Source organism: Leuciscus leuciscus, assembly GCF_965113295.1.
Source record: "Leuciscus leuciscus genome assembly, chromosome: 13".
NCBI lineage: Eukaryota > Metazoa > Chordata > Actinopteri > Cypriniformes > Leuciscidae > Leuciscus > Leuciscus leuciscus.
The window spans coordinates 33,462,241-33,484,908 of NC_138737.1; the positions used below are offsets into that span (position 1 = coordinate 33,462,241).

At 36.6% G+C, this 22,668-nt stretch overlaps 1 protein-coding gene across 1 annotated transcript; it reads right to left on the reverse strand.

Moving 5' to 3' along the window:
- Nucleotides 1–1,751: 1,751 nt before the first annotated feature.
- wrap73 (WD repeat containing, antisense to TP73) lies at nt 1,752–22,444 on the reverse strand. Its single transcript, XM_082188773.1, has 13 exons — nt 22,308–22,444; nt 21,415–21,484; nt 21,126–21,278; nt 18,749–18,865; nt 13,378–13,450; nt 11,541–11,644; nt 10,544–10,630; nt 9,991–10,125; nt 9,821–9,898; nt 8,304–8,406; nt 6,432–6,557; nt 4,682–4,873; nt 1,752–2,392 (listed from the first exon to the last, which is right to left on the reverse strand). Exons 2-13 carry the CDS (start codon nt 21,481–21,483, stop codon nt 2,283–2,285), a joined length of 1,347 nt encoding a protein of 448 aa, XP_082044899.1. The 5' UTR covers nt 21,484; nt 22,308–22,444; the 3' UTR covers nt 1,752–2,282.
- Nucleotides 22,445–22,668: the final 224 nt, after the last annotated feature.

The following is a 22,668-nucleotide window of genomic DNA, read 5'->3' on the forward strand; positions in this document are numbered from 1 at the left end:
TAATGTAATATGTAACAAATTATTGAAAATAATTATGTGTGGACACAATAATTAAAAATCAGACAGAACATGGTTTTCCAAACAGAATTCTCTCTTCAGAAAAGTCTGATTTAATTTGTTTGGAAAACCATGTTCTATCTGATTTTTAATTATTGTGTCCACACATAATTATTTTCACTAATAATAATAAAAAAACATGTTAAGATTGATAGAAGACGTGTATTCTCAGATGTGTCCACAGGAAGCACCTGCCTGACATTTATTTTCACACTCGAAATGTTCAAGTCCCATGGCTACATACTTCAAAGTGAATTTCCGGTCTTATTGTGGCTACTGTAAACTTCATGAATGTACTACTGTTACATGTTACACTCGTTTTTGTGTGCTTTATTGATTATTCATGCCTTATTTCTTCAAACTTAATGTAGTTGGTTGGTTGTACCCTTCTTAGGTTACAGAAAATATGGATGAGACGACATTTAAAGCTAAAATGAAGTTATGCTTTTGATTTTTAACTAAGGCAAATAGATAAGCTGTTAATTCCTCAGGTGATGTTGGTCAACAGATTGGCTTTAAAAAACATTCTGACCATGAAGGTTTCCCGCTGTTGAGCGATTACGGGTTCAGAGTATTTTTCATGCTTATGCACTTTTGTTGGCCAATGTCTGTTTGCTTTTTTGCTATGCATAAAGAAATCGTGGTATCCTTGTTGAAATGAAATATCTTGTTGGTTTGTTTTTAAACAGGCACCATATACAGTATATATTTTGTTTTAATGTAATGCAGAGTTGTGCATGAAGATTATGCCTGCAACTTAATAGGTGTAACATTTGTAGATCATAACCACAATTCACCAAAATGTAAGCACTTTTCCCTCTGTTTAAAAGCATGTATTTTTTTTTTCAAGTGATAAATTATTTGATTATCCATTCAACCATGTTATTACTTGATAATACTGTTTCTATCACCCAAATAAAATCTCGCTCTGATCTCTTCCCCCAAGTTTCGGTTCGGTTTCGGCCTTTAAATTTTTATTTTTATTTATTCATTCTGGATTTACCTAACTTTATTTTTGTTTTATTAAATTTTTTTATGTAATATAAACATGCTTTAAGTAAAATCATGGTTATATTAATGCATTTCATTTGTTTGGGAGTCTTTCATTTTTTTCAAAATAATTTTGTTGAATCTCAACCTGGCAGGAACAAAAAAAATCTAAAGATTTTGATGACAAGCACAATTCCACACAAATTGTCATTAATGGGATGTAAAAAATAAAATAAAATGTTTGCAGTGCCCTTGTTTCACATTATAAGTAGATCCTGTAGTACTAACTATAAATTATGCATAATTAACCCTAACTCAAACACCAATCCTTAACATGTATATTAATCAGTACTTAAATGTATAATTACATTATAACACAGGCACTTTAAAATAGTGTCACTTTTAAAATAGTTTTAAATGACACTTTAAAATAAAGTGTAACCTAATTTTTTTTTTTTTAAGTATGTATGCATACAGTACTAGTGGCATTTACTCTATTTCTGATTTTGATTAAATTCTTATTTTATATTATATTACAGTAATCCTTTAGTAGTCTATTACAGTAATACGAATCATCACTAAGCAAAACCTTGAGGTAAAACATCCAGACAATATTCAGAGTAATAAGCATTTTTTGTAAAATGTTCTTGTCAGGTGTTGTGAGACTCACTTGTAATCTCTGTAAAAGAAACACAATTATGGGAAACATCAATGTAGAAAACTTTATTACAAATAGATCTAAATTTTATAAAAAATAATTCTAGTTTTGAAACATTTTCAGGAAAAACAATGAAATACAACAGACATTATTGTCATGAAGCAAAAGGCTTTCACATTCACAACAACACACATTCATCTAAAAATCACAGCAAATCTAAAGTGACAGATTAGACTTCTGATTGTACGATACACTTGGTCCTTCACAGAGCATGCGTAACATCTGTTTAGCTTGTCTAAGGCCATAAGAAGCAGATCTGAGTGAACGCAGTTCATTCGCACCAGGTTGGTGTGGTAGAATCACACACATCTGATCAATATTTTACTCATAGCATTTGCTGTTTTGACAATCAACATTTTGTGTCAAGATGAAAATGTAATAAAGACCCTACCTGAAACCCACTAGAAAGTGCTGAGGTATATTTGCAGACACAGTGTTTTTGTTTAGAGTTCTTTGGAGATCAGTCTCTCAGTTATATTGTAGAAACAGACTCTTGGGAGTGTGATGAAGCTTTGGTTTATTTCTCCTCCTCTGTTTCCATGTAACACAGACAGAGCTGCTCTTTTGAGAGGAGGATGAGTGAGCTGCCACTGCAGTGCCAGAATAGAGACTGTACCTGGAAACTGCCTGTGAGGAAACAGAGAAGAAGAAGTTAGACTTATCCACACAACTTCCTTTTATGCAAGCAGCTTCCTGTGTTGCTTATGGGCTAACACATTTCCTAAAGCAACTATATATGGCTGATTACACTCAAACCTGTGTCCGTTATGTGTTAAGTTATGGCAGATAATAAAAATCAAAAATGTAAAAATTAACTACTTTGTCTGCATAAATTAAACACTATAAAATCAAATCAAACATCTGAAATTCTACAAGTAAACTTAGGCATCACAAAAATTGATATTTATTTTGAGATGTTAAAGATTTCATTTAAAAGCATTAATAAATTCTAATAACAATTATATACATATATATATATAATAATAAATATCCAATATTCAAGGATACCAAATAAAATCAACCAACATTTTTATTGATTGTGGCGATTAATAAATTAAATTATGGAACATTTTCATCACGCTGGCTTTGTTGGTATTTTATAAAGCATTAAGCAACGAGAGGTTGTAAATGACAGTGATTTGTCCATGGTTAATGGGCAAAAACATCTGCATCTTTTGCGTCAGTGGAAATGTACCATCCTATGTTCATCCACAACTCCATGTGGTGAGACATGTGGTGAGACATGTGGAATACATCACATCAAGCCACTTAAAACGTAAACATGAGAAATCATGATAGTTCGTCTTCAGGATTTTGTGACAGGTGCAGTACAGACTCATTTAGTTTATGATGCTGTGATGTAATGCCACTAATATTCTGGGGGGAAAACTGCTAAATAAATCTTGTCATGGAGAAATATTTATAAAAAAATTAATAAAACAAAATAAAAAATTATATATGCAAACCTGTTTTATGGCCAGTAAAATATATATTTAAAGCAGGCAAATTTACTGACAACTAGCAGGTTTGGCTAAGTTCATTTTGGACAATATATGTGACCCTGGACCACAAAACTAGTCTAATGGGTAATTTTTTTGATTAAATAAGCTTTCCATTGATGTATTGTTTGTTAGGATAGGACAATATTTGCCCGAGATACAGGGGCGATTCCAGGATTTTATAAATGGGGGGGCACAGGGGGGACCAAGAACCAGTGAGGGGGGCCCATGGGAAATCAGAATTCAACTGGAAATAAATACTTATTTAGAAAACATTAAGCACGATTTCAAAAATTTTTGCAATGCCCTGTGCCCTAATATAGATGGTATTAAATGTGGCACTGCATTTATTGGACCACACAGTTTTGTTCTAATAAATAAAAAACAAAAAAAAGACTCTGTCCTCTTCAATAATAAGTTTCCTAAAAATAAGTAAAAAAACATTAAGTATCGAAATTACACAGAGTTGCATGTAGTTATGGTGTTAGTTAACGTTCTCACATTTGAATGTTTACCATGCCATGGCTTTTTTGGACAAATATTATTGTGCCTTTAGTCTTTAAAATCTCTTTTATATTTATGCGGTGGAGTGCGCTGCCGCTGAATAACACTGACAAGTCCTCTCTATTCAGTAACGTTAGTCTGACGAAGTTACGTTAGCTAATCTAACGTTAAGGTCCTTGCACACTAACATACGGTGCGATATTTCAAAATATATACTGTAATTGAGTGTGTATACCATAAACAGTGATGTGTCGAGGTGTCTATCTCTCCTGTTTGAAAAACGCGGACCAGTGATTCTGCTTTGCGAATCGCAAATCAAGCAGTGATTGACAGCGCTCTGATCCAATTGTGTTGGGCATTGTCATGCGGATAGTAAATTTGGCCCAATGATGTGGGGGGGGGGGGGGCAATCATATTCCAGGGGGGGCCGGTGCCACCCCGTGCCCCCCCTCTAGACACGCCCCTGCCGAGATATTATGATTTGAAAATCTGGAATCTGAGGGTGCAAAAAAATCGAAATATTGAGAAATCAGCTTTAAAGTTGTCCATTTCTATTGGCGACTGTGCTGCATCCACTCACACAAATACATTTTTGATATATTTAAGGTAAGAAATGTACAAAATATCTTCATGGAACATGATCTTTATTTAATATCCTAATGATTTTTGGCATAAAAGAAAAATCGATAATTTTGACCCATACAATGTTTTGTTGGCTATTGCCACAAATATACCCGTGTGACTTATGACTGGTTTTGTGATCCAGGGTCACATATATATATATATATAGCTTCTAACGGTGCTATTTGCTTTATTATAACACACAGAACTGTAAGTGTTGTTTAAGCAATAGTGTAAAAGCTTGTTTGAATGTACTGTTGAATCAAGAACTGTGGTGAAACTGGATCCATACCTTCAACTGGTACATTCACAGACACACAGCCAGCTGGCGACCACAGATATACTTTGGTGTTTCCGGTGCAGAGCGCCAGCCGGGGTCTGCGTGGGTCCCAGACGAAGCAGCGCACAGGACCTGTCTGTTCCAGGACGGCCAGCAGACCGAGTCTCTGCATGTCCCACACCCACAGACTCTGAGGCATGTTATCTGACAGAAGATGGACACAGCGTCAGCATCTCAATGACAACACGAGCCTATGAAGCACAGTTGTTAGGACATCTGAATAGGAAGAGTAAAGTCTGTAGTAATGCAGGGGAATTTCCCAGGAAGCCAGGGCACCAAATGGCTCTGAAAATCCGACTCAGGTTGGCACTGGCAGAATGTAATGCTTCTCATAATGGCTATTGTTGCCAAATGTGCCAAGGGGCATGAAGATTGAGATGAACTACACAGAAAGATAGAAAGGAATTCACGTTTCTGTGAATTATACAATTGTCTCCGGGCCTGGAAAACTAATGGAAATCAAGAAAATCGTAAAAAGTAGTCAAACCTTTTTAAGGAAAGACACTACAGGCAAAGCCACTGTTTTTTCAGGCACTGGTCAATTTTGAGATTTTGTGCTGTTTTGCTTCTTTCAGACTAGTGAAAAGAAAACATCCAAAATATACATTTATGTGTTTATTCTATTACACTTTATCTGTTTGCATCAGTACATTTCAATTACAATATGTACTTTTTAAAGGCCATTTTTTCATTATTTCAATTTTTTTTTCTGAATTAAACCTGAAATCTGTACTTCAGTTTCAGCTTTAGCCCTTACATACAGCAAATTCTACATTCTAAATGTTTTTACAGGGTGCTTTTTTAATTTAACTATGGAAACTTGTTTCCACCAGAGAATAAAACATTAAAAAAGTAATTGTGACTTTTCATCTCACAATTTGGACTTTTTTTCTTGTAATAGCGAGTTTAAATCTCTCAGTTCTGACTTTTTATCTCAGAATTGCGTGATATAAAATCATAATTGCAAGTTATAAAGTCATAATTGCGAGATATAAACTCGCAATTGCGAGAACAAAGTCTGAATTGTGTGATATAAACTCACAATTCGGACTTTTTTTCTCACAATTGCGAGATTGTCACAATTGTCAGATAAAAAGCCACAAATATCTTTTAAAATGTTTTATTCTGTGGCGGAAACAAGCTTCCATATATAACATTAACCTGATATGTATTGAACATTTTATTCCTAAAAACGGTGAAAAATTAATTCTGGCTGTTGAGTTTTTTCTGATTTATGGAGTGATTAAAAGAGATTTCCAAAATCCATTCTGTAAAAAACGTCAACTTTAATATGTCGACAAAGTGAAATAATACATTTTAAACCTGGCTCTATTAAATGTTCAGATTTCTATTCTGAAAATGTATGCAAATTAGTGCACATTTAATTAGATAATGCCTCATATTTGAACAAAACATTTCAGAAAACTTGTAATGCAAAACAACTGTCTTAATGTACTGTGATTAATCAACAAGGGAAAGTATAGTGATATCTATTAGTAACTTTTTGTAAATTAGTTACATCTGTAGTGTCTTGCCTTGAGTGAATATATTTGTAGTTATGCACAACTAGAAATAGCTCTTTGTGATCTATCAATGTGTAAAAATGGTCATGGAAATTCATCGGTTGAAAGGTGGGATCCCTGCTTGGTTCACATTCAGGACTCATGATTGTTTCATGAATCCACTACACACACAGCCTCACCATTCTTCGTAGCAAGGTAGCGATTATCAGCACTGAAAGCCATAGCAGAGACGCCGATTTTAGGGTTGGCACGGTCCGGATCGGGCTTGATTACTGGCACCTGGGTTGGCAGCTGTGTGATCTCATCTGAAACAAGGTATTGAAGTCTATCTGATCAAAATGTAATAGCATTATTTTCACAGTTTATTTGTATTTGCCCACCTCTTTCACTTATGCTAACAGATTGTGTGCATTAATGCTTAAAGCATATTTTACAATTTTGTAGGTTTCTTACACCAACCATTGTCATATCTTCAATGTTGGGGAAAGTAGCTTTTAAAAGTAATCCATTACAATATCACATTCCTCCCTAAAACAGTAACTAATTGTGTACTTAGTTACTTTTTAATGGAAAGTAATGCCATTTCTCTCAACATGGGTACAGGAGAGGTGTCAGTCAATAAATGGGAAAACAAAGCATTACTTGTTTGAAAAAGTAACTCAGATATTTTGTTGCAAATTTAAAAGTAATCCGTTACTTTACTAGTGACTTGAAAAAAGTAATCTGATTACGTAACTTGCGCTACTTGTGATGCATCACTCCCAACGCAGCATATCTTTTTAATTTTTAAAAAAGCCATTAATTACCTTTTTTTTTATTAATTACCATTTTCCAACTTCTCTCTTTTTAGTTCTAAAGCTTTTAGTACTATTTGTTGTACGACCTTTATGTTAATTTTAATTTGAAAATAATCACTGAATTTACTATAAAATATATTCTGTTAATTCCCAACATTTTTGGGCTGAAATATAGCCTGGATATGTTTTCATGAAAGGCTATCTTTGGTACTGTACCATGTAAATTGTCTTTGTTGTGATTGACTAACCTTAGCAGATAACATCTTCAAGTGGCTGAATAGGTGTTGATTTATAAATGATGTGATATACAGCAGGGCTCAATGTTAAGCCTTGTCATATGTGCTTGTCCTTCAGAGAAGTAAATCGGTCATTCACTTTAAAAGTAAAAAAAAGTAGCTTTTCCTGAATGTTTTAAATTTTTTGTGTTGTAAATACAATTTATTCTGAAGCAATATTGTCATCAGTGTTCTATCAGCACTGGCATATTTAAATCTGCCTATTTGTGATATTTACCCAGAGGTAGGGGTGTGACGAGATCTCGTTATTTAAATGTGAAAAGCTGTCTCGCGATATCGCCATGATGGAGCGTGAGGGAGAAATTAGCATAGAATATGCCACCGCTACGATTGCATTACCTCCACTGTCGTTTTGCTTTGTGTGCTGAAATCAGAGTCACGTAATGTGATCAAATCAGAGGCATTCTCGTGTTTTGGTGATTCCCTAGTCATTTTTTTTGTTTTTGACATTTTAATTGGGCTACTTGTCCGGTTGGGCAAGTAAACTCTCTTTCACTTGCCCCTTCAAAAAACCCACTCGTCCCACTCCACAAGCGTTAATGTCGAGCACTGTACAGTTTGCTCAAGTTTACAATACATGACAAAACGTTTCAATAAATGTTCAAGATGGACTGGAGAGAGCTTTGCATTGTGAATGTGAGAGCTTGTCTACACAGTACAACATACTCATCATTTCAAAAGAGTAAAGAGTTCGGGGGCTTAGTATGATTGTAACATGAGATCTCCATTGCTATGACGTTGATAAGATTTATGTAGTGTATCTGCAGACCTTCGTCAATAGTCCAGCAATAGAAATAGTTACTTATTCTTAATGACCTGCCACCAAGTGAAATCTCTGGTGTCCACCGAGGCAGTGCTGTCAGCATAGCAGGTAATATTAGTGCCAACACCCTCCTTACAGTGGGAACATACTGTAGTTTAACTACCAAGAACTGTACACAAGATTAATGAAACTTACACTTGCTCTGTGTGCTAAATAGGGAATTATCCACAGTCAGCTGATGAATAGAAAGATCTTCACTGCCCACAACAGGTCTTCTCTCCACTTCCTTAAATACCACCTGGAAGAAAGAGAACAAAAACAGTTTTCGATTATAAAAAAAAGAAAGATTTTTTTCTAGTTCACTTACATTTTAGACTTCTTCAATAAGAAAATGTAAACTCAAAATCTAACATTTTCATAATGGTCTAGTTTGTGCAACCTAGGGCTTGTTGAAAAAAATATAAGCATGTGGCGACAGTTCTGCAAAATGATATTACATTGCTTTGCATATATTGTGACACTTGTGACATCCAGCGAGTGGCGCGAAAAGTGTGTTCAGTTTTATCTGAGACAGATGAACGTGAACGTGAATCTGGCAACATTTTATTATGTTGGTTGCAAACAAGTTTACTATGTCAGAAAAGTCATACATATGAAGCTGGTTATGTGATGCAAATGTTAAAATGTATTAAGTTTACAAATGATGCACTATGGTAAAAGTGTTTTGAGGTCATAACATAGTATTGTGCAAGGAACACGTGAAAAGTCTTTATTAATTGATCAACCGCACCTAGTTATAGGGATGTTTATGAAGTTTTGCAAAAATATAGGCAGAGATATTTTCCAATGAGTTAAGCCTGTAAAAGTGCTGTTTAAAATGCCCCTATGATGCTTTTTTGGATATTACCATTAATTCAATATAGCTGTTTGTGAATGTAAAAGGTCTGCAAAGTTTCAAAGATCAAAATGCATGATAATGCTATCATGATACGTTATTGTCGCTCAAAAGAAAGAACCGTTTCTGAACTGGCTGAAATGGGTCATCAGTAATTCCAGTCTTAATTGTTGTGCGAACCTTTGTAGGTTTGTAACACATTTGCATAATGCCAGCCTATGGTCTTCATTGGCTGCCGGTGAACGTCATCTACTCATACACAGTAGTTGTAGCTGAGGCCTGGAAGAGTTTGGTTCGTGTTGTTCATGTTGAGATGACACTGTCTTCTGTGCTGCCAAAGCAAATCCACTTTGCATGCACTTTAAAAGGTAGAGCTCGAACTCGGGCTCGAATTAATGCTGTAAAATCGACGTCATCGTTACAGTTTGTTTCACAGTGTATCAAGTGCTGAAGAAGTCTACAATTCAAATATGGTAATGGCGTTTATTTTCTGATTCACGCTGTAAGCGGTTGACCAATCACAACAGACTAAGCCATCTGACCAATCAGAGCAGAGCAGGCTCTCGGAAAGAAGGGGTTTAGAGAGACCGGATCGTTTATCGAACACTGTGAGAAAACAGGTGATGCTGCAATATATATTATGAGAAAAATACAGGTTTTTTTTTTTTTTATACCTTGGATGCATATAAACCTATTGTAGGGGAGCTCCTATAACAAAATAGCACAATAGGGGCACTGTGAAGTAAAGTAGAGAGTTTCTCCTCTCATATAACAGTCCTCCCCCCCTCAGACATGCACTCAGGAGAAAAACACCTACAGCTTTGGTGTTTACGATGGTGGCTGGATGCTCAAATTCTGTGATCTTCTTCCAGGTGATGTGATTCAGGATCCGAACCTGATGGAAAAAGCCCATCAAAACTCTCTTTTATACAGATTATATAATATTAAACAGATATTTTCCACCTTTTTCTTTAATAGATTTCCTACCTTTTCATCATAGCTGCCAACAGCCAAGAACTGGCTGCTGGGACTCCACGAGACAGACTTTATGCCTAGAGACCACTCATACGCACTGAAGGAAGACAACAGTCGGCCATCCAGCGAATATAATAACATTTTATACTGCGGAGAGAAACCGGAGAGTTAATCGGATTAGTTAATACTTCACAATTTTATTTAAATAAATTGTTTCAATGATAAAAAGTCCAAATCTGTTTATCAATGATGAGAGGCATTCAAACCCCCGTGTCTGCATCAGACAGTTTGAGTATCAATCGTTCACAGCATTTGATGCTTATTGCGCTTACCAAAATTAAGCTCCAATTTGAGTGGCTGGATTGAACAAAAATTCTGTGGTAGAAATGACGTAGATTGCGCTCACAACTAATTAATACATCAGTCCAAATTATGATTATATAGAGTAAATCTGCACAAAAATGCACATCCAGGCTACAAATAATATTAAATGTTATGTAGTACGGTCAATGACCAGAATCTGTGAAAGAAATCTTTAGTGACCATAAGCATTGATTTTCTTTACCTCGAGACTGTTGTCCCACACCGCAAGCACACAGCCGTTCGGGGACCACTCCAGCCCTGCCAGATCTTGAGTCTCGCTCTCAAAATGCTACAGACAAAATGGAAAAATGGTAGTTTTTGCAATAATTGTAAAGTTTAATTAATATTTGTTGTACTACCTTCATGCTGATTTTAATTAAATAAACAATCTGTATTTACTATAAAATATAAAATATATAGTTATTTAAAATGTAAATGTGGGGGTGGGGGCATGAAAAGGTTTAGAGAAAGCTGTGTAAAAAATGTAGAAATATGTAGAAAAAAATTAAATAAAAAAATAAATAAAATAATAAATTAATACATTAGATTAAAATAAAATGTTTTATTTTCTTTTAAATAAAAACAAATTAAAACATTTGATTAAAATAAAAAAAATTTGCTTTAAATAAAAAAATAACACCATAAATAAAATCCATTTGATTAAAAAAAAAAAAAAAAAAAAAATTTAAATAAACCGCTTAGGCTAAATAAAACTACATTAATAAAACTTGATTTAAATAAATTAAAATAAGAAAAGCAGTATAAAAATGCCATACATCAATTCATTTTAACAGATAAAGCTTTTGATCTAAAAAATGTATTAGTAAAGGTTTAGATTGACATCATCTAAGATTAATAAATGTTGTAGAAGTATAGTTCATTGTTTGCTCATGTTAACTAAAGTAGTTAACTAATGTTAACAAACGAAACCTTATTGTGAAGTGTTACCGAAATGTTTAATACAAGTATTTGAGAATCAAGTCATTCATCTTCATCTGAAGTGATATAATGATATTTTGCCACTTTTACTAATGAAGACAATAGACAAAAGGGCAGGAGATTTCAGGAGAAAGAAGGGTGGGAAAGATCAGGCTGTATTTAAACCTGCTTCTCCTACTCTACTTTTCTGGAGCATGTGTGCTAACCATCAGGCCTCAGCTTTGACACAATCGCATACCACCTTAGATAACCGTACTCACTCTGAGAAGATGCCAGTCATCACACACAAACACACTGATGTAGTCTTTACACTCCCGTCTCTCCGCCAGAGCCATATAACGGCCATCTGCAGTGAAGTCCATGCCTGAAACACATTTATGCATTTAAAGCCTAAATAGTCAACCATATATTCTACAGGTGTGTTTCATGAACTGACCGGGGCACTGTTATAGCATTCATAGTATAGCATAGTATAGAATTTCCTACGCTCCATGACGCTTTGTGCGAATTATGGGAGTTACTTCCGTTAAACTGTAAACAATCAGCTAAACGTTCGCTCTATGAACACAACAATAAGCATTTTTAAAAACTGTGAACAATGAGATGACATTATTCTACTCACCCTTCAACCATCAAACATTAAAAGGAAATTTAAAAGTGTAAAAGCATCAACAAATTACTACAACAGACCATGAATAACACCAAAAACTTGATTTCTGCAGCAATATTGCAGACTGGTTAAAATATAACTGTGTAATATATGTACGTATTGTAAAATATAACATAACCTTAATCAAAAATGTTCATTAACTTTAGCATTTACTAGCTCTAGAAGCATTCCAGTAAACACTATTAATAGGGATTAGAAGTGAAAAGTGAGACAATTAATTTTTAAAGCATTCGTGTAAAAACAAACCTGGATAGAGACGTGAGGATTTGTGGAGAAAAACGAGATTCTTGGTGCATTCCAGTGAATTATTAATGGGATATATTGTAAATTAAATGGGGAAAGCAGACCACAAATGCACACAGAAGTCCTTTTTTACTGTTACAGTAGAAGCATGGTTTCAGTTACTGTAATGGCAAAAATATATATATATATCATTTGACAGTTATAGTTTTGCCATTCAAAAATTTGGGATCAGAAAGATTCTTAAAAAATTAATTCATATTTTTATTTGGCAAGAAGTCAAGGACACGTTAAATTGATCAAAAGTGACAGTAAAGACGTTTACATTGTTACAAAAAAATATTTCAAATAAATGCTGTTCTTTTGAACTATTCTATCACAGAATCCTGAAAACTGTAGTAGTTCCCACAAAATATGAAGCAGCTGCATGATAACAATCAGAAATGTTTCTTGAGCACAAATCATCACATTCAAATGATCACGTGACACTGAAGACTGGAGTAATGATGCTGAAAATTCAGCTTTGCATCACAGGAATAAATTACATTTTAAAATATATTAACATACACAAGTCATTTTAATAATATTTCACAATATTACTGTATTTTCGATCAAATACACTGAAAACACAACAAGTGTAGTTAGCTTGAGGTGGAGCAAACTCCTTCTTTAAAAAGTACCTTGTTTGTCATTGAACTACTTTACATGAGCTGCATTGTCAACGTAGCTTCCCCAACACTGGACGGAGGTCAATTATGTTAGGAATGGAATTGTGATCCATAACTTTGACCCATGACTGCTAACAATAAATGGCTAAAATTTTCATAATTCACTCTGGTAGACAGACAACACAATGCTATAGCACAGAAACACCTTTCAACACAAGTTTTCCATCAGCTGATCTGAAGGTTACAGCTCAATCCACTGCGACAGGGGTGACAGATAACTCAATCCACACTCTGCTGGCCAGAAAATGACAATCTATGGCAGTAATGCATTATATGAACCCCATGTCTTCTGGAGTGTTACGAGGACTATGTGCCATTTACCAGCTGTCTGTGAGAGCTCACGCCTGGCTAGACGTCCAGGGACAAGACTTATATTACAGGTAAATATTCTCACATGATTCATGCTTCACCCAGACTAGTATTACTAGTTCATGTCTGCACTTACACAAATGCACTCACCTTTCTGGCAGGCTTTAGGATACTTGATGTAGGATACGGATTTTGTGCATAGGGACCAGACGGTGACTCTCAACTGTGAAGATAAAGCAAAAAAATTATAGAGACATAAATATTTAAATTTAATGATACAAACTCATTTTGCTAGCCTAGAAATCTAGACGCACCCTAGCGGCAGCAAAATGTATTTTGCAGCCAGTGTGGTCTAGCAACTCTCTGTTGACTTTCTAGCTGGAAAAACCAAACTCAGGTCAGGCCAATCACATCGCGTATAGAGTAGGCGGGGCGGGCTTAACACAATGACGACAGAGTTGCGACGGTTCCCTGCTACTTGAAAACAAAGAATGGCGGCTGCTGCTGGCGAACAGTGGTCTTTCGAATCGGCTTTGGCCGTGACTCTGGAGGACTTGGAGTTAAGCTAAAAGCAAAGAACGGCACTTGAGTCATTTTTAAAAAAGGAAGATGTGTTCGGAGTTTTGCCGACTGGATACAGCAAAAGTTTAATATACCAACTAGCCTTCTTCATTGCTCTGATTGGTTGTAGCGCTATCCTATTGCGTGCAGAGGGATTTTGAGAGACAACCGTTTATCCCACCCCTCGGATTGAGCTGTGCCAATGGTGAGTTGCCAGACCTCGATGTAGGTCTGGCTTGCCAGGCTACCATTTTGCACCTTCAAGTTGTCAACCATAAGAATAAAACACAGGTCAATGGTGTACAAGTTTAAAGGGTTAGTTCACCCAAACTTTTTAATTATCCCATAATTGACTCACCCTCAAACCATCCTAGATGTATATGACTTTCTTCTTTCAGCCAAACACAATCAGAGTTATATTAAAAAATATCCTGACTCTTCCAGCTTTATAATGGGAATGAATAGAGCCTGAGATTTTGAAGCCCAAAAAGCGCATTCATCATAAAAGTAAGACATACTGTACGTCTCCAGGGTATTAAAGGAACACTCCACCGTTTTTTGAAATAGGGCTTATTTACCTTCTTTCCCACATTTAGATAGGTGGGCAAATGCATTTTTGCGATTTCCTAGGCAGATATTGACTTATATATTAAGGACTATATTAGGGGGAAGCACAGGCGAAGCACTGCTACTTGGGTGTGATATCTCTGCGCCCAAGTAGCAGTGCTTCGCCTGTGCTTCCCCCTAATATAGTCCCAAGTCAATATCTGCCTAGGAAATCGCCTAGTGTTAATCTGCATCGCTATTTGTACTTGTTGTGAATACGCAGGCCACAAGAAGTAATTAGGTGTTTTTTTAATTATTTTTTTTATCACTTTTATTCAGGACATGCTAGCTGGCAACAAAGGATTCCATTCATTATGCTAAGCTAAGCTAGCGCCAACCCTGTCAAACTAAAACAATGCATGCACTGAGACAAAAATGCATTTGCCCACCTATCTAAATGTAGGAAAGAAGGTGAATAAGCCCTATTTAAAAAAACGGTGGAGTGTTCCTTTAATAAAGGCCTTTGAAGCGAAGCAATGCATTTTTGTAAGAAAAATATCCATATTTATAACTTTATAAACTACAATCACTGGCTTCCGGTAACGGCCGTATGTGAGTCTAGTTCCGGCGGAAGAGTGACCTCTGACCCGAGGCATGACGCATTGATGAACGCGGAAGCGCAGATGATCAAAACAAAACACCGGTCACGAATTAAAAAGTCTAAAATTATAATTTTTAAAGAGAAATGTGGGAGGAGCTTGAGTTTGTTGCCCAGCTCTGTTTGTTTGAACCACGAGAGGCGTCTACTCTCACCTAAGCTTACGCTACACTGGGAGCCAGTGATTATAGTTACATAGTTACAAATATGGATATTTTTCTTACAAAAAGCATCACTTTTCTTCAGAAGGCCTTTATTAACCACATGGAGCCGTATGGATTACTTTTATGATGGATGGACTCGCTTTTTTGGGCTTCAAAATCTCAGGCGCTACTCGCTCCCATTATAAAAGCTTTGAAGAGTCGATGGTGTTTGGCTGAAAGAAGAAGAAAGTCACATACTTATGTATATGTACACATATTATGGATATGTATATAGTTCATTCCTGCTTCTTTTTTTACTTTCTGAATTATATATAAAAAAAATATTTTATTTATAAATGAATTTCACTGTATATAGTCTAAAGTATGAAAAAATGTATGTACAGTTTTAGAATTGACACAACATCATTAAACACAACAATACGCCATCGCATTCACGACACTCCTGTGATTAAAGGCGACACTTCCGGTTTTCTTCCCACCGGAGCCTCGCTTTCGATTTCAAAATAACGGCTGCGTGAAATCAGCGTATAGCTATCCAAAGTCCAAACAATTTTTAGATAATTATTGACCTAGAGAGTCCCGAGAAATGTGCCGCAGGGGTTTTATCTAGGTTGAGCCAAAAATCTAGGACTAGTTATTAACAGTGGCAGTCCTAGAGGCAAAGTCGTTAAAGTTGATTGTCTACTTTATTACGCACGATTTACAAATCGGTGGCCGATTTCTTTCGGATTTCTCACAGGCCTCTAGGGCCGTTGAGTCAAACAGGCCCAGTGAGTTTTGTTCCGATCGGCCTCCTTTAACCGTGTCTGATAACTGCTCAAACTTCATTGGCCGCCGTCGACCACGTTTTTTGAGATGCGCGAATGTCCTCAAAGGCATTCTTGGCACCTTTGGCCGAAGAAACCGCATTCCAATTTTCAAACAATCAGACTTAAGGCCAATTTATACTTCTGCGTCGAGTGTACTCCGTAGTGTATGTCGTAGGCTACGCACGTAGGCGACGCCGTCGTGAGCATTTATACTTCTGCGAATGTCTGTGTTGCTCTGCAGTTACACCGCCGAAACGCTAGTTGGCGCGGGTGGGTTTTAATGTTCCAGTTCCACTGTGTTTACATTCCTCGCGGCTATTTTGAGTTTAGGTTTCTACGAGCAATGGCGACTGAAGGAGTCATACAGATGGCTGTATTTCCGCACTTCTTCAAGCAATCTCTCGGTCACTTGGTCTATTTCCATGGCTCTTCACTGATTTTCGGAATTTAAAAATGGCGGGCGGGCGGTGCAGAGTGCAGAAGATCATTCCGGAAATGCGTAGGAGGAAACGCGATGCTATCCAGCAGACCAATCACAGATCTTGTGGTCCGCGTCGCGTAGTTACATTTTTGAGGAGGTGCGCGTCAGGGTACGGCGAAGGGTACGACGTATGGTACACGTCAATGCGTATGCTACGCCGTACCTTCTACGCGCACCCGACGCAGAAGTATAAATTGGCCTTTAGGGTTGCGTAGTTATAGCCATTTTGATGTTTTTTCCATGTTATAGCGCCATCAAGTGGCCAACCGCCGCATGCTTTTCCACATGACCACAGAATGAGCTCTTTCATCCAGTATGTGCGCCGAGTTTGGTGAAAATATCTCATTCACATTTTTAAACATTTTTGGCGGCTCTTAACGACCGTGAATCTAAATTTCAACTCTTTTTGTAAATTGACAATCAGACTCCAGACTCTGGTTGAATCTGCACTGGTTTGGATCCGATCGGGCCAAAAACACAAGTAGGTTTTTCAAAAACATCCAAAATACCCGTAAAAAATTTGCCAGGTTGACAATCGAAGCCGAGGCATGCGAATGAGCGATTTCGTACTTTTCCCTGCTGTAGCGCCCCTGTCAGGCTGATCGGGTTGAGTCTTGGTGACGTTGTAGATGGTGTGAGTACTACCGGCCCTCAAAGTTTCAAGTCTTTCCGACTTACGGTTTGGTCAGCCCGATCACTTTCAGGGGAGAATGCTGATCCTAGGAAAATGTAACAATTACAATAGCGTTTCAGCTTGAACCCCTGAAAAAAAAAAGTGGTCCATGCAACCTGTGCATAATTACAAATCTTCTATAGCCATACGAATGTCTTTAGTCTAAGAATAGTCCAACAACTTAAAGGGATAGTTCACCCAAAAATGATAATTCTGTCATAATTCAGTAAACTGGCCTGGCGTGAACAACAAAGCTCTGCTCAAAGTCAACTGATGCCAGCAGCACATACAGTATTAGAAATCTAGTATGTACTTGCCACCTTTATATTGTTCAGTTGGAATCCTTTAGGTGGCACCCTAGAGAAGCAAGCTGACTCGAATTGTCTGTGATTTCAGTCTTTGTACAATTTTCAAACAAACAGCCATGAATATGTACCATTGCCTTACACAACTTTGCTTTAAATTTGACCATTGCAAAATTACTTTCATAAACACTGCATGTGCTGTTGTTAAAACAGACAGTGTACTGATTATTTATGGAAGCCTGTAACAGAGACGTCAGACGGAAGACAACAAACAAGTGTCCAGTCATCATTCACCCTCACACACTCTAGACAAACAGCAAGAATTCCAGACAGACAGACACTTCATTCCAAGTGAACTGGTGAACACACACACACACACAGCTGTCCATCATCTCAACACCTGTCAGTAATTCTTGGAATCAAGTTTAGGCGACAGACGACTACTGCGGCACTCAGCCCAAGTGTAATCCAGACAGACAGAGAGAAGGAGAGAAGGAGAGAAGGAGAGAGAGAAAGAGAGTGGCACTGAGATTTCATAATACACTACCGTTTAATAGTTTGGGTTCAGTAGGGTTTTTTATTAGAGAAATTAATACTTTTATTCAGTAAGGACGTATTCAATTGATCAAAAGTGACAGTAAAGACATTTATAATGTTACAAAATATTTCTATTTCAAAAATAATTGTTTAGGTTTTTTGGGAATTCCTATTCATTAAAGAAAACAAAAAAAATGTATCCTGAAAAAAAAAGTTTTACATAAAAATATTAACGGCACAACTGTTTTCAACATTGATAATGAGAAGAAATGTTTCTTGAGCACAAAATGATTTTTGAAAGATCATGTGACTGAAGACTGGAGTAGAATTAATTAATTATGAATTATGTTTTCAAAACATACATTTTAAATTGTAATAATATTTCACAATATTATTGTTTTACTGTATTTTTGAGCAAAAATGTATGCAGAGTCAGACTTAATGAGCAAAAGAGACTTCTTTAATCTTACCAACCCCAAATGTTTGCGCAATAGTGAACATGGCCATTTTTTATTCATGTAGATAGAAACAATAACAAAAAATACCATGCTATTTTGCACCTAGTATTTTTTTGTTTTTATTGTATTTTGCTTCTCACATTTCGCATTATTAACCAGACCATAAATAAGTAATTTTCAGAAGAACAGTGTATTCTGACTGTGACCCCACAGAATGAATCAACAGAGTTGAACTCAGTCCATGGACTGTCTGTTATTTTCAGGTCTTCATTTATGGGCAGCACCAGTTGACACGGTGCAGAACTGACTCCTCCTACCGCCATACTTACATTGAACTCAGTGGTGTTGAGTATGTGTCGCCCGTCAGGACTCCAGCGTGACGAAACTAGTCCAATCGAACCCTCGTCTATCTTACAATGCCAGTCCGGCTGCTCTAGAGACCATACCTGAGAGCGAATAGAGAGAAACACAAAGGCCCTTCACTAACAAACATATTTGAGTCCTGTTGTCCTGTTGAATAGCTCAACATGAAAGACTGGCACTGGCTTCCCTTACAAAGGTAAGGTAATTTGCAGTGTAAATTAGACTATAGAGAAATTGTATCTAATTGTTGAAAAAGTGAAAGTTAACATATAACCTAATACTTAAAATTTCTTAGAGGGGTTATTAGGCTGAAGCAAGGGTTACTGAACAAACTCTTTTAAAAAAAGTTTTAAAATCGCAGTCTAGCTCGTACCATTTGTGCAACAGATGTGAATGAGACCTCAAATAATTTGTCTTGTTTTAAAAGATCGCCATCTTGATTCAAACACACATGCGATCGTATTCCTAAATCACAATTCTGCTATGTCTATTTAACTTTTACAAGTACAGTGAACATTTGAATCTGCGTTTGAGCTTCTGCTGATCCAGAGAGAGCAGTTGTCATGAAACCGCTTCACAAACAGTGTTTTCAACCACATAGTATCATTATTTCTGTGCTACAATAATTGAAAAAGTTTATAGTTCATATATAAACACTGATGTCTACGGAAGCGTATCAAGTAAATTCAAAGTAGAGTAAATTACCTTTTGAAAGTAACTTGATGCTTCAAATAAAGATCGTATCAACTACCTTGTTACGCCAGTAACACTTGGCGACATGTGACTGTTTAAAAATATCTGTCATTGAATCATTCATTTAAGAGATTTGTTCAAAAACACTACCCTGGTAATCCAGAGTTCTCGCGAGAGCACAAGTTAAATTTGCTCAGCGAGTTACTCTGGTGTCGAGTAATGATGCTCATTAAATATGCCCCTCGATCTGAGCTGCACCAATCACATCGGGTTATCTGATATGGGCGGGCCAGAGGCGAGATGACGACAGCGCTGCGACGTCGAAGTCATTAGTAAACATTGCAAGATGGCTATGGATGAACACCAGTTGTTTGAAACGGCTTTGGCCGCTACAATGAACGAGTTAGACTTGGCTTTTTATCTAAAAGAGGAACAGAAGACGGCGCTCGAATCGATCCTTTGCAAGAATGACGTTTTTCCTGTTTTGCCGGCCGGATACGGCAAGAGTATAATCTACCAGTTAGCTCCGCTGGTAGCTAAGCGTATGGGGTTTCTTGTGATTGGTCGTAGTGTTATCCAATTGCTTTGCAGTGAGATTTTCAAATGCATGCTTGGTGCCGCCCCCCTCGAGCTGGCCGATTTTCATTAGTCAACGCCAGACCATTAATCTTTTAGATTTAGGTCTGGATTTCCAGGCTATAAAAACACTAGCTGTGTTCGAAATCACCCCCCTATGCCCTCATTCACTATTCCCTACATTACTGGATGATTCAGCTGCGGGCGCCATCTTCTGGCGAGACTTGGGAATTTATTCGGAACGACCCTCACAGTGCATTATGGGTATTCTCTAGCCATCTAGCCAAAAAGTAAGCTGCTGACTTGTTGCCTAGCTGCCCTAATCAGGCAATGACTTTGAAGGCAGCGTTTGAGCACGAAGGTACCTCACGAAACTGATTTCAGAAAGACTTCTGAGGCAGAGTAATGGTTTACTGATCAACAGTAAAATACTGCAAGCTTTGGTGAAAACTAAGTGAATATTTAGTTACTACAATAGTAATTTCACCGCTAGAAATGACATCAGAAGTGAAGGTATCTCAGGAGACAGGAATCGAAGCTAACATTGGATTCGGACGTGCCTTGATGCCTTCCTACCTTGGATTGCATCCTCCGAAGGCAGCATTTTTAAGTTGTACACTTGTTATTGCAGTGCATTATGGGATTGAATGACTGCACTTGATAACAACCACTATGGTTAGGGTTAGCCCTATTTAAGGGTATAAGGGGTGATTTTCTGACGCAGCCACTTGATTCATCCAGTAATTAAATGAAACAAATTAAGTCTTCATGAGTGAGTCACTGAATCATTCACTCAAACCAATTTTTAAAAAACAATTCAAATTGATTAAACATTTCTTTTTAAATAGACTGCAGCAATTAAAATTTTGTCAGAACCAACCTCTAGCAAACTACATGTTATTTCAATCATGGGAGGATCGTAACGTCTATTTTTAAACAAAACAAATCCTTTATCCTGAATCGCGCAGCTCTAGGAGAGGTGTGATATATCATTCTGGATAAACACTGAACATCCCCAGACTGAAAAGTAAAGGTAAAAGTGCATCATCAAATGCAATTGGCAATTAGACATACCTGCACTAGGCCTCTTTTGTACATGGCACAAAGGATGAAGAGGGAGTCAGAGGACCACTCCATGTGCATCACTTGGTCCAGGCATGTGTACAGGTGCACGATCTGAAGGGTGTCGATATCACGGACCACCAGGCGGTACTGGACACAGGTGGCCTACAAGCCCAAATTAAATGTGGTGATTAACAAGAAACTGATCAAGATCAGTATGGTGGTATGCTATTTTGATCAAAGTCATAATTTTCGATTTATCATCTGATAATGTTGATGGCTGTAAGATAAACAACTTTACCAAATATTTCCCATCAGGAGAAACTTTGCACAATTGATTGGACTGCTTGAAGACCTCTGAGAAATTCATGCTAATGGAAAAAACAAAAAATTATTGATTACTCTGTGACTGGAAATAAAAATATGAAAATGTAACTGTAAATTAAATAGAAATATATTGACTACTGTGTTGTTGCATACTTTAAAATGCTGACAGTAACATACTAGCCAAATGTTAAGTTTGCACACAAAGGCTGTGCCAAAACCAAATCAAATAAAGTAAACATAATACATTTAGTAAAAATAAAAATAAAAACTATTTAGAGAACATTAAGATTTTAAGATGTAGTTTTTACTTTTATTTGCAATTGTCATTACTCCCAATAGTGATTGATTCTTATCAGATTCTCATTGCTAAACTATATTAATTATTTATAATCTAACGTCAATCACCTGTCCAGACAGACATTTTATTATAATCAGTATCACAATAAATCAACAGAAAGGCAGTAAATCTACATATTTTAAATGTACTACAAATAATACCATTATGCATACATACTTTAAAGTTAAATTATGAATAATACCATTATGCATTAATACTATAATTAGTATGTTTTTTCACGGTACAGTAATGCAAATTATATTTTTATTAATAATTGGGGGGGAGGGAGACAAAACCTATTCTTACTTTTCGCTCATGACAAATCCTGAGTTTACAACCGATATTAATTATATTGATTAATTTGTAATTATGTTAGATTTTTTAGAAACGACTAGCCTAATAATCCATAAATTCTCCTTTGTCAGGCTTTAGGAAACGTTAACGGCTCAGTATCAGTTTGCTTACTGAAGTTAAACACTGGTTATACGTCTAACGTCTAAGTTAACAGAATGTGCGTTTCAACAATTTACCTGTCAGAGTTTTGTAAGAACTGATCCGAAGAGTTTATTGGTCAGTTATTAAAGACCTTTGCAGGATAAAATCAAAAAGACACTCATGAGAATCAACTGTCTCAGCCAAGCAGCGCTAAGAGGTCTGAACCGAATCTCTTAATGTTTCGGAAGTGACGTATTCTGAAACGTCATCTGTGTTGTGCTGATCCGGCCAATCAGCTTTATTTGCGGCGTCGCAGTGGAATTGTGGGAAATGATGTTTCACCTTGTCTATTTTATAGTATGCACTAGAATTAACAATAAATATGGCTTATCGCGATCATACTGAGTAGTTTTATGACTTGATGACTTAATAATTACCGTATGCATTTCAAAGCAA

Coding starts and splice junctions, on each gene's coding strand:
- wrap73 (XM_082188773.1), bottom strand. CDS start 21,483: ATGAATTTCTCAGAGGTCTTCAAGCAGTCCAATCAATTGTGCAAAGTT. Junction 10,631..11,540: donor ATGACTGGCATCTTCTCAGA/GTGAGTACGGTT, acceptor TTTTGTCTGTAG/CATTTTGAGAGCGAGACTCA. Junction 4,874..6,431: donor CTACCTTGCTACGAAGAATG/GTGAGGCTGTGT, acceptor ATCTTCTGTCAG/ATAACATGCCTCAGAGTCTG.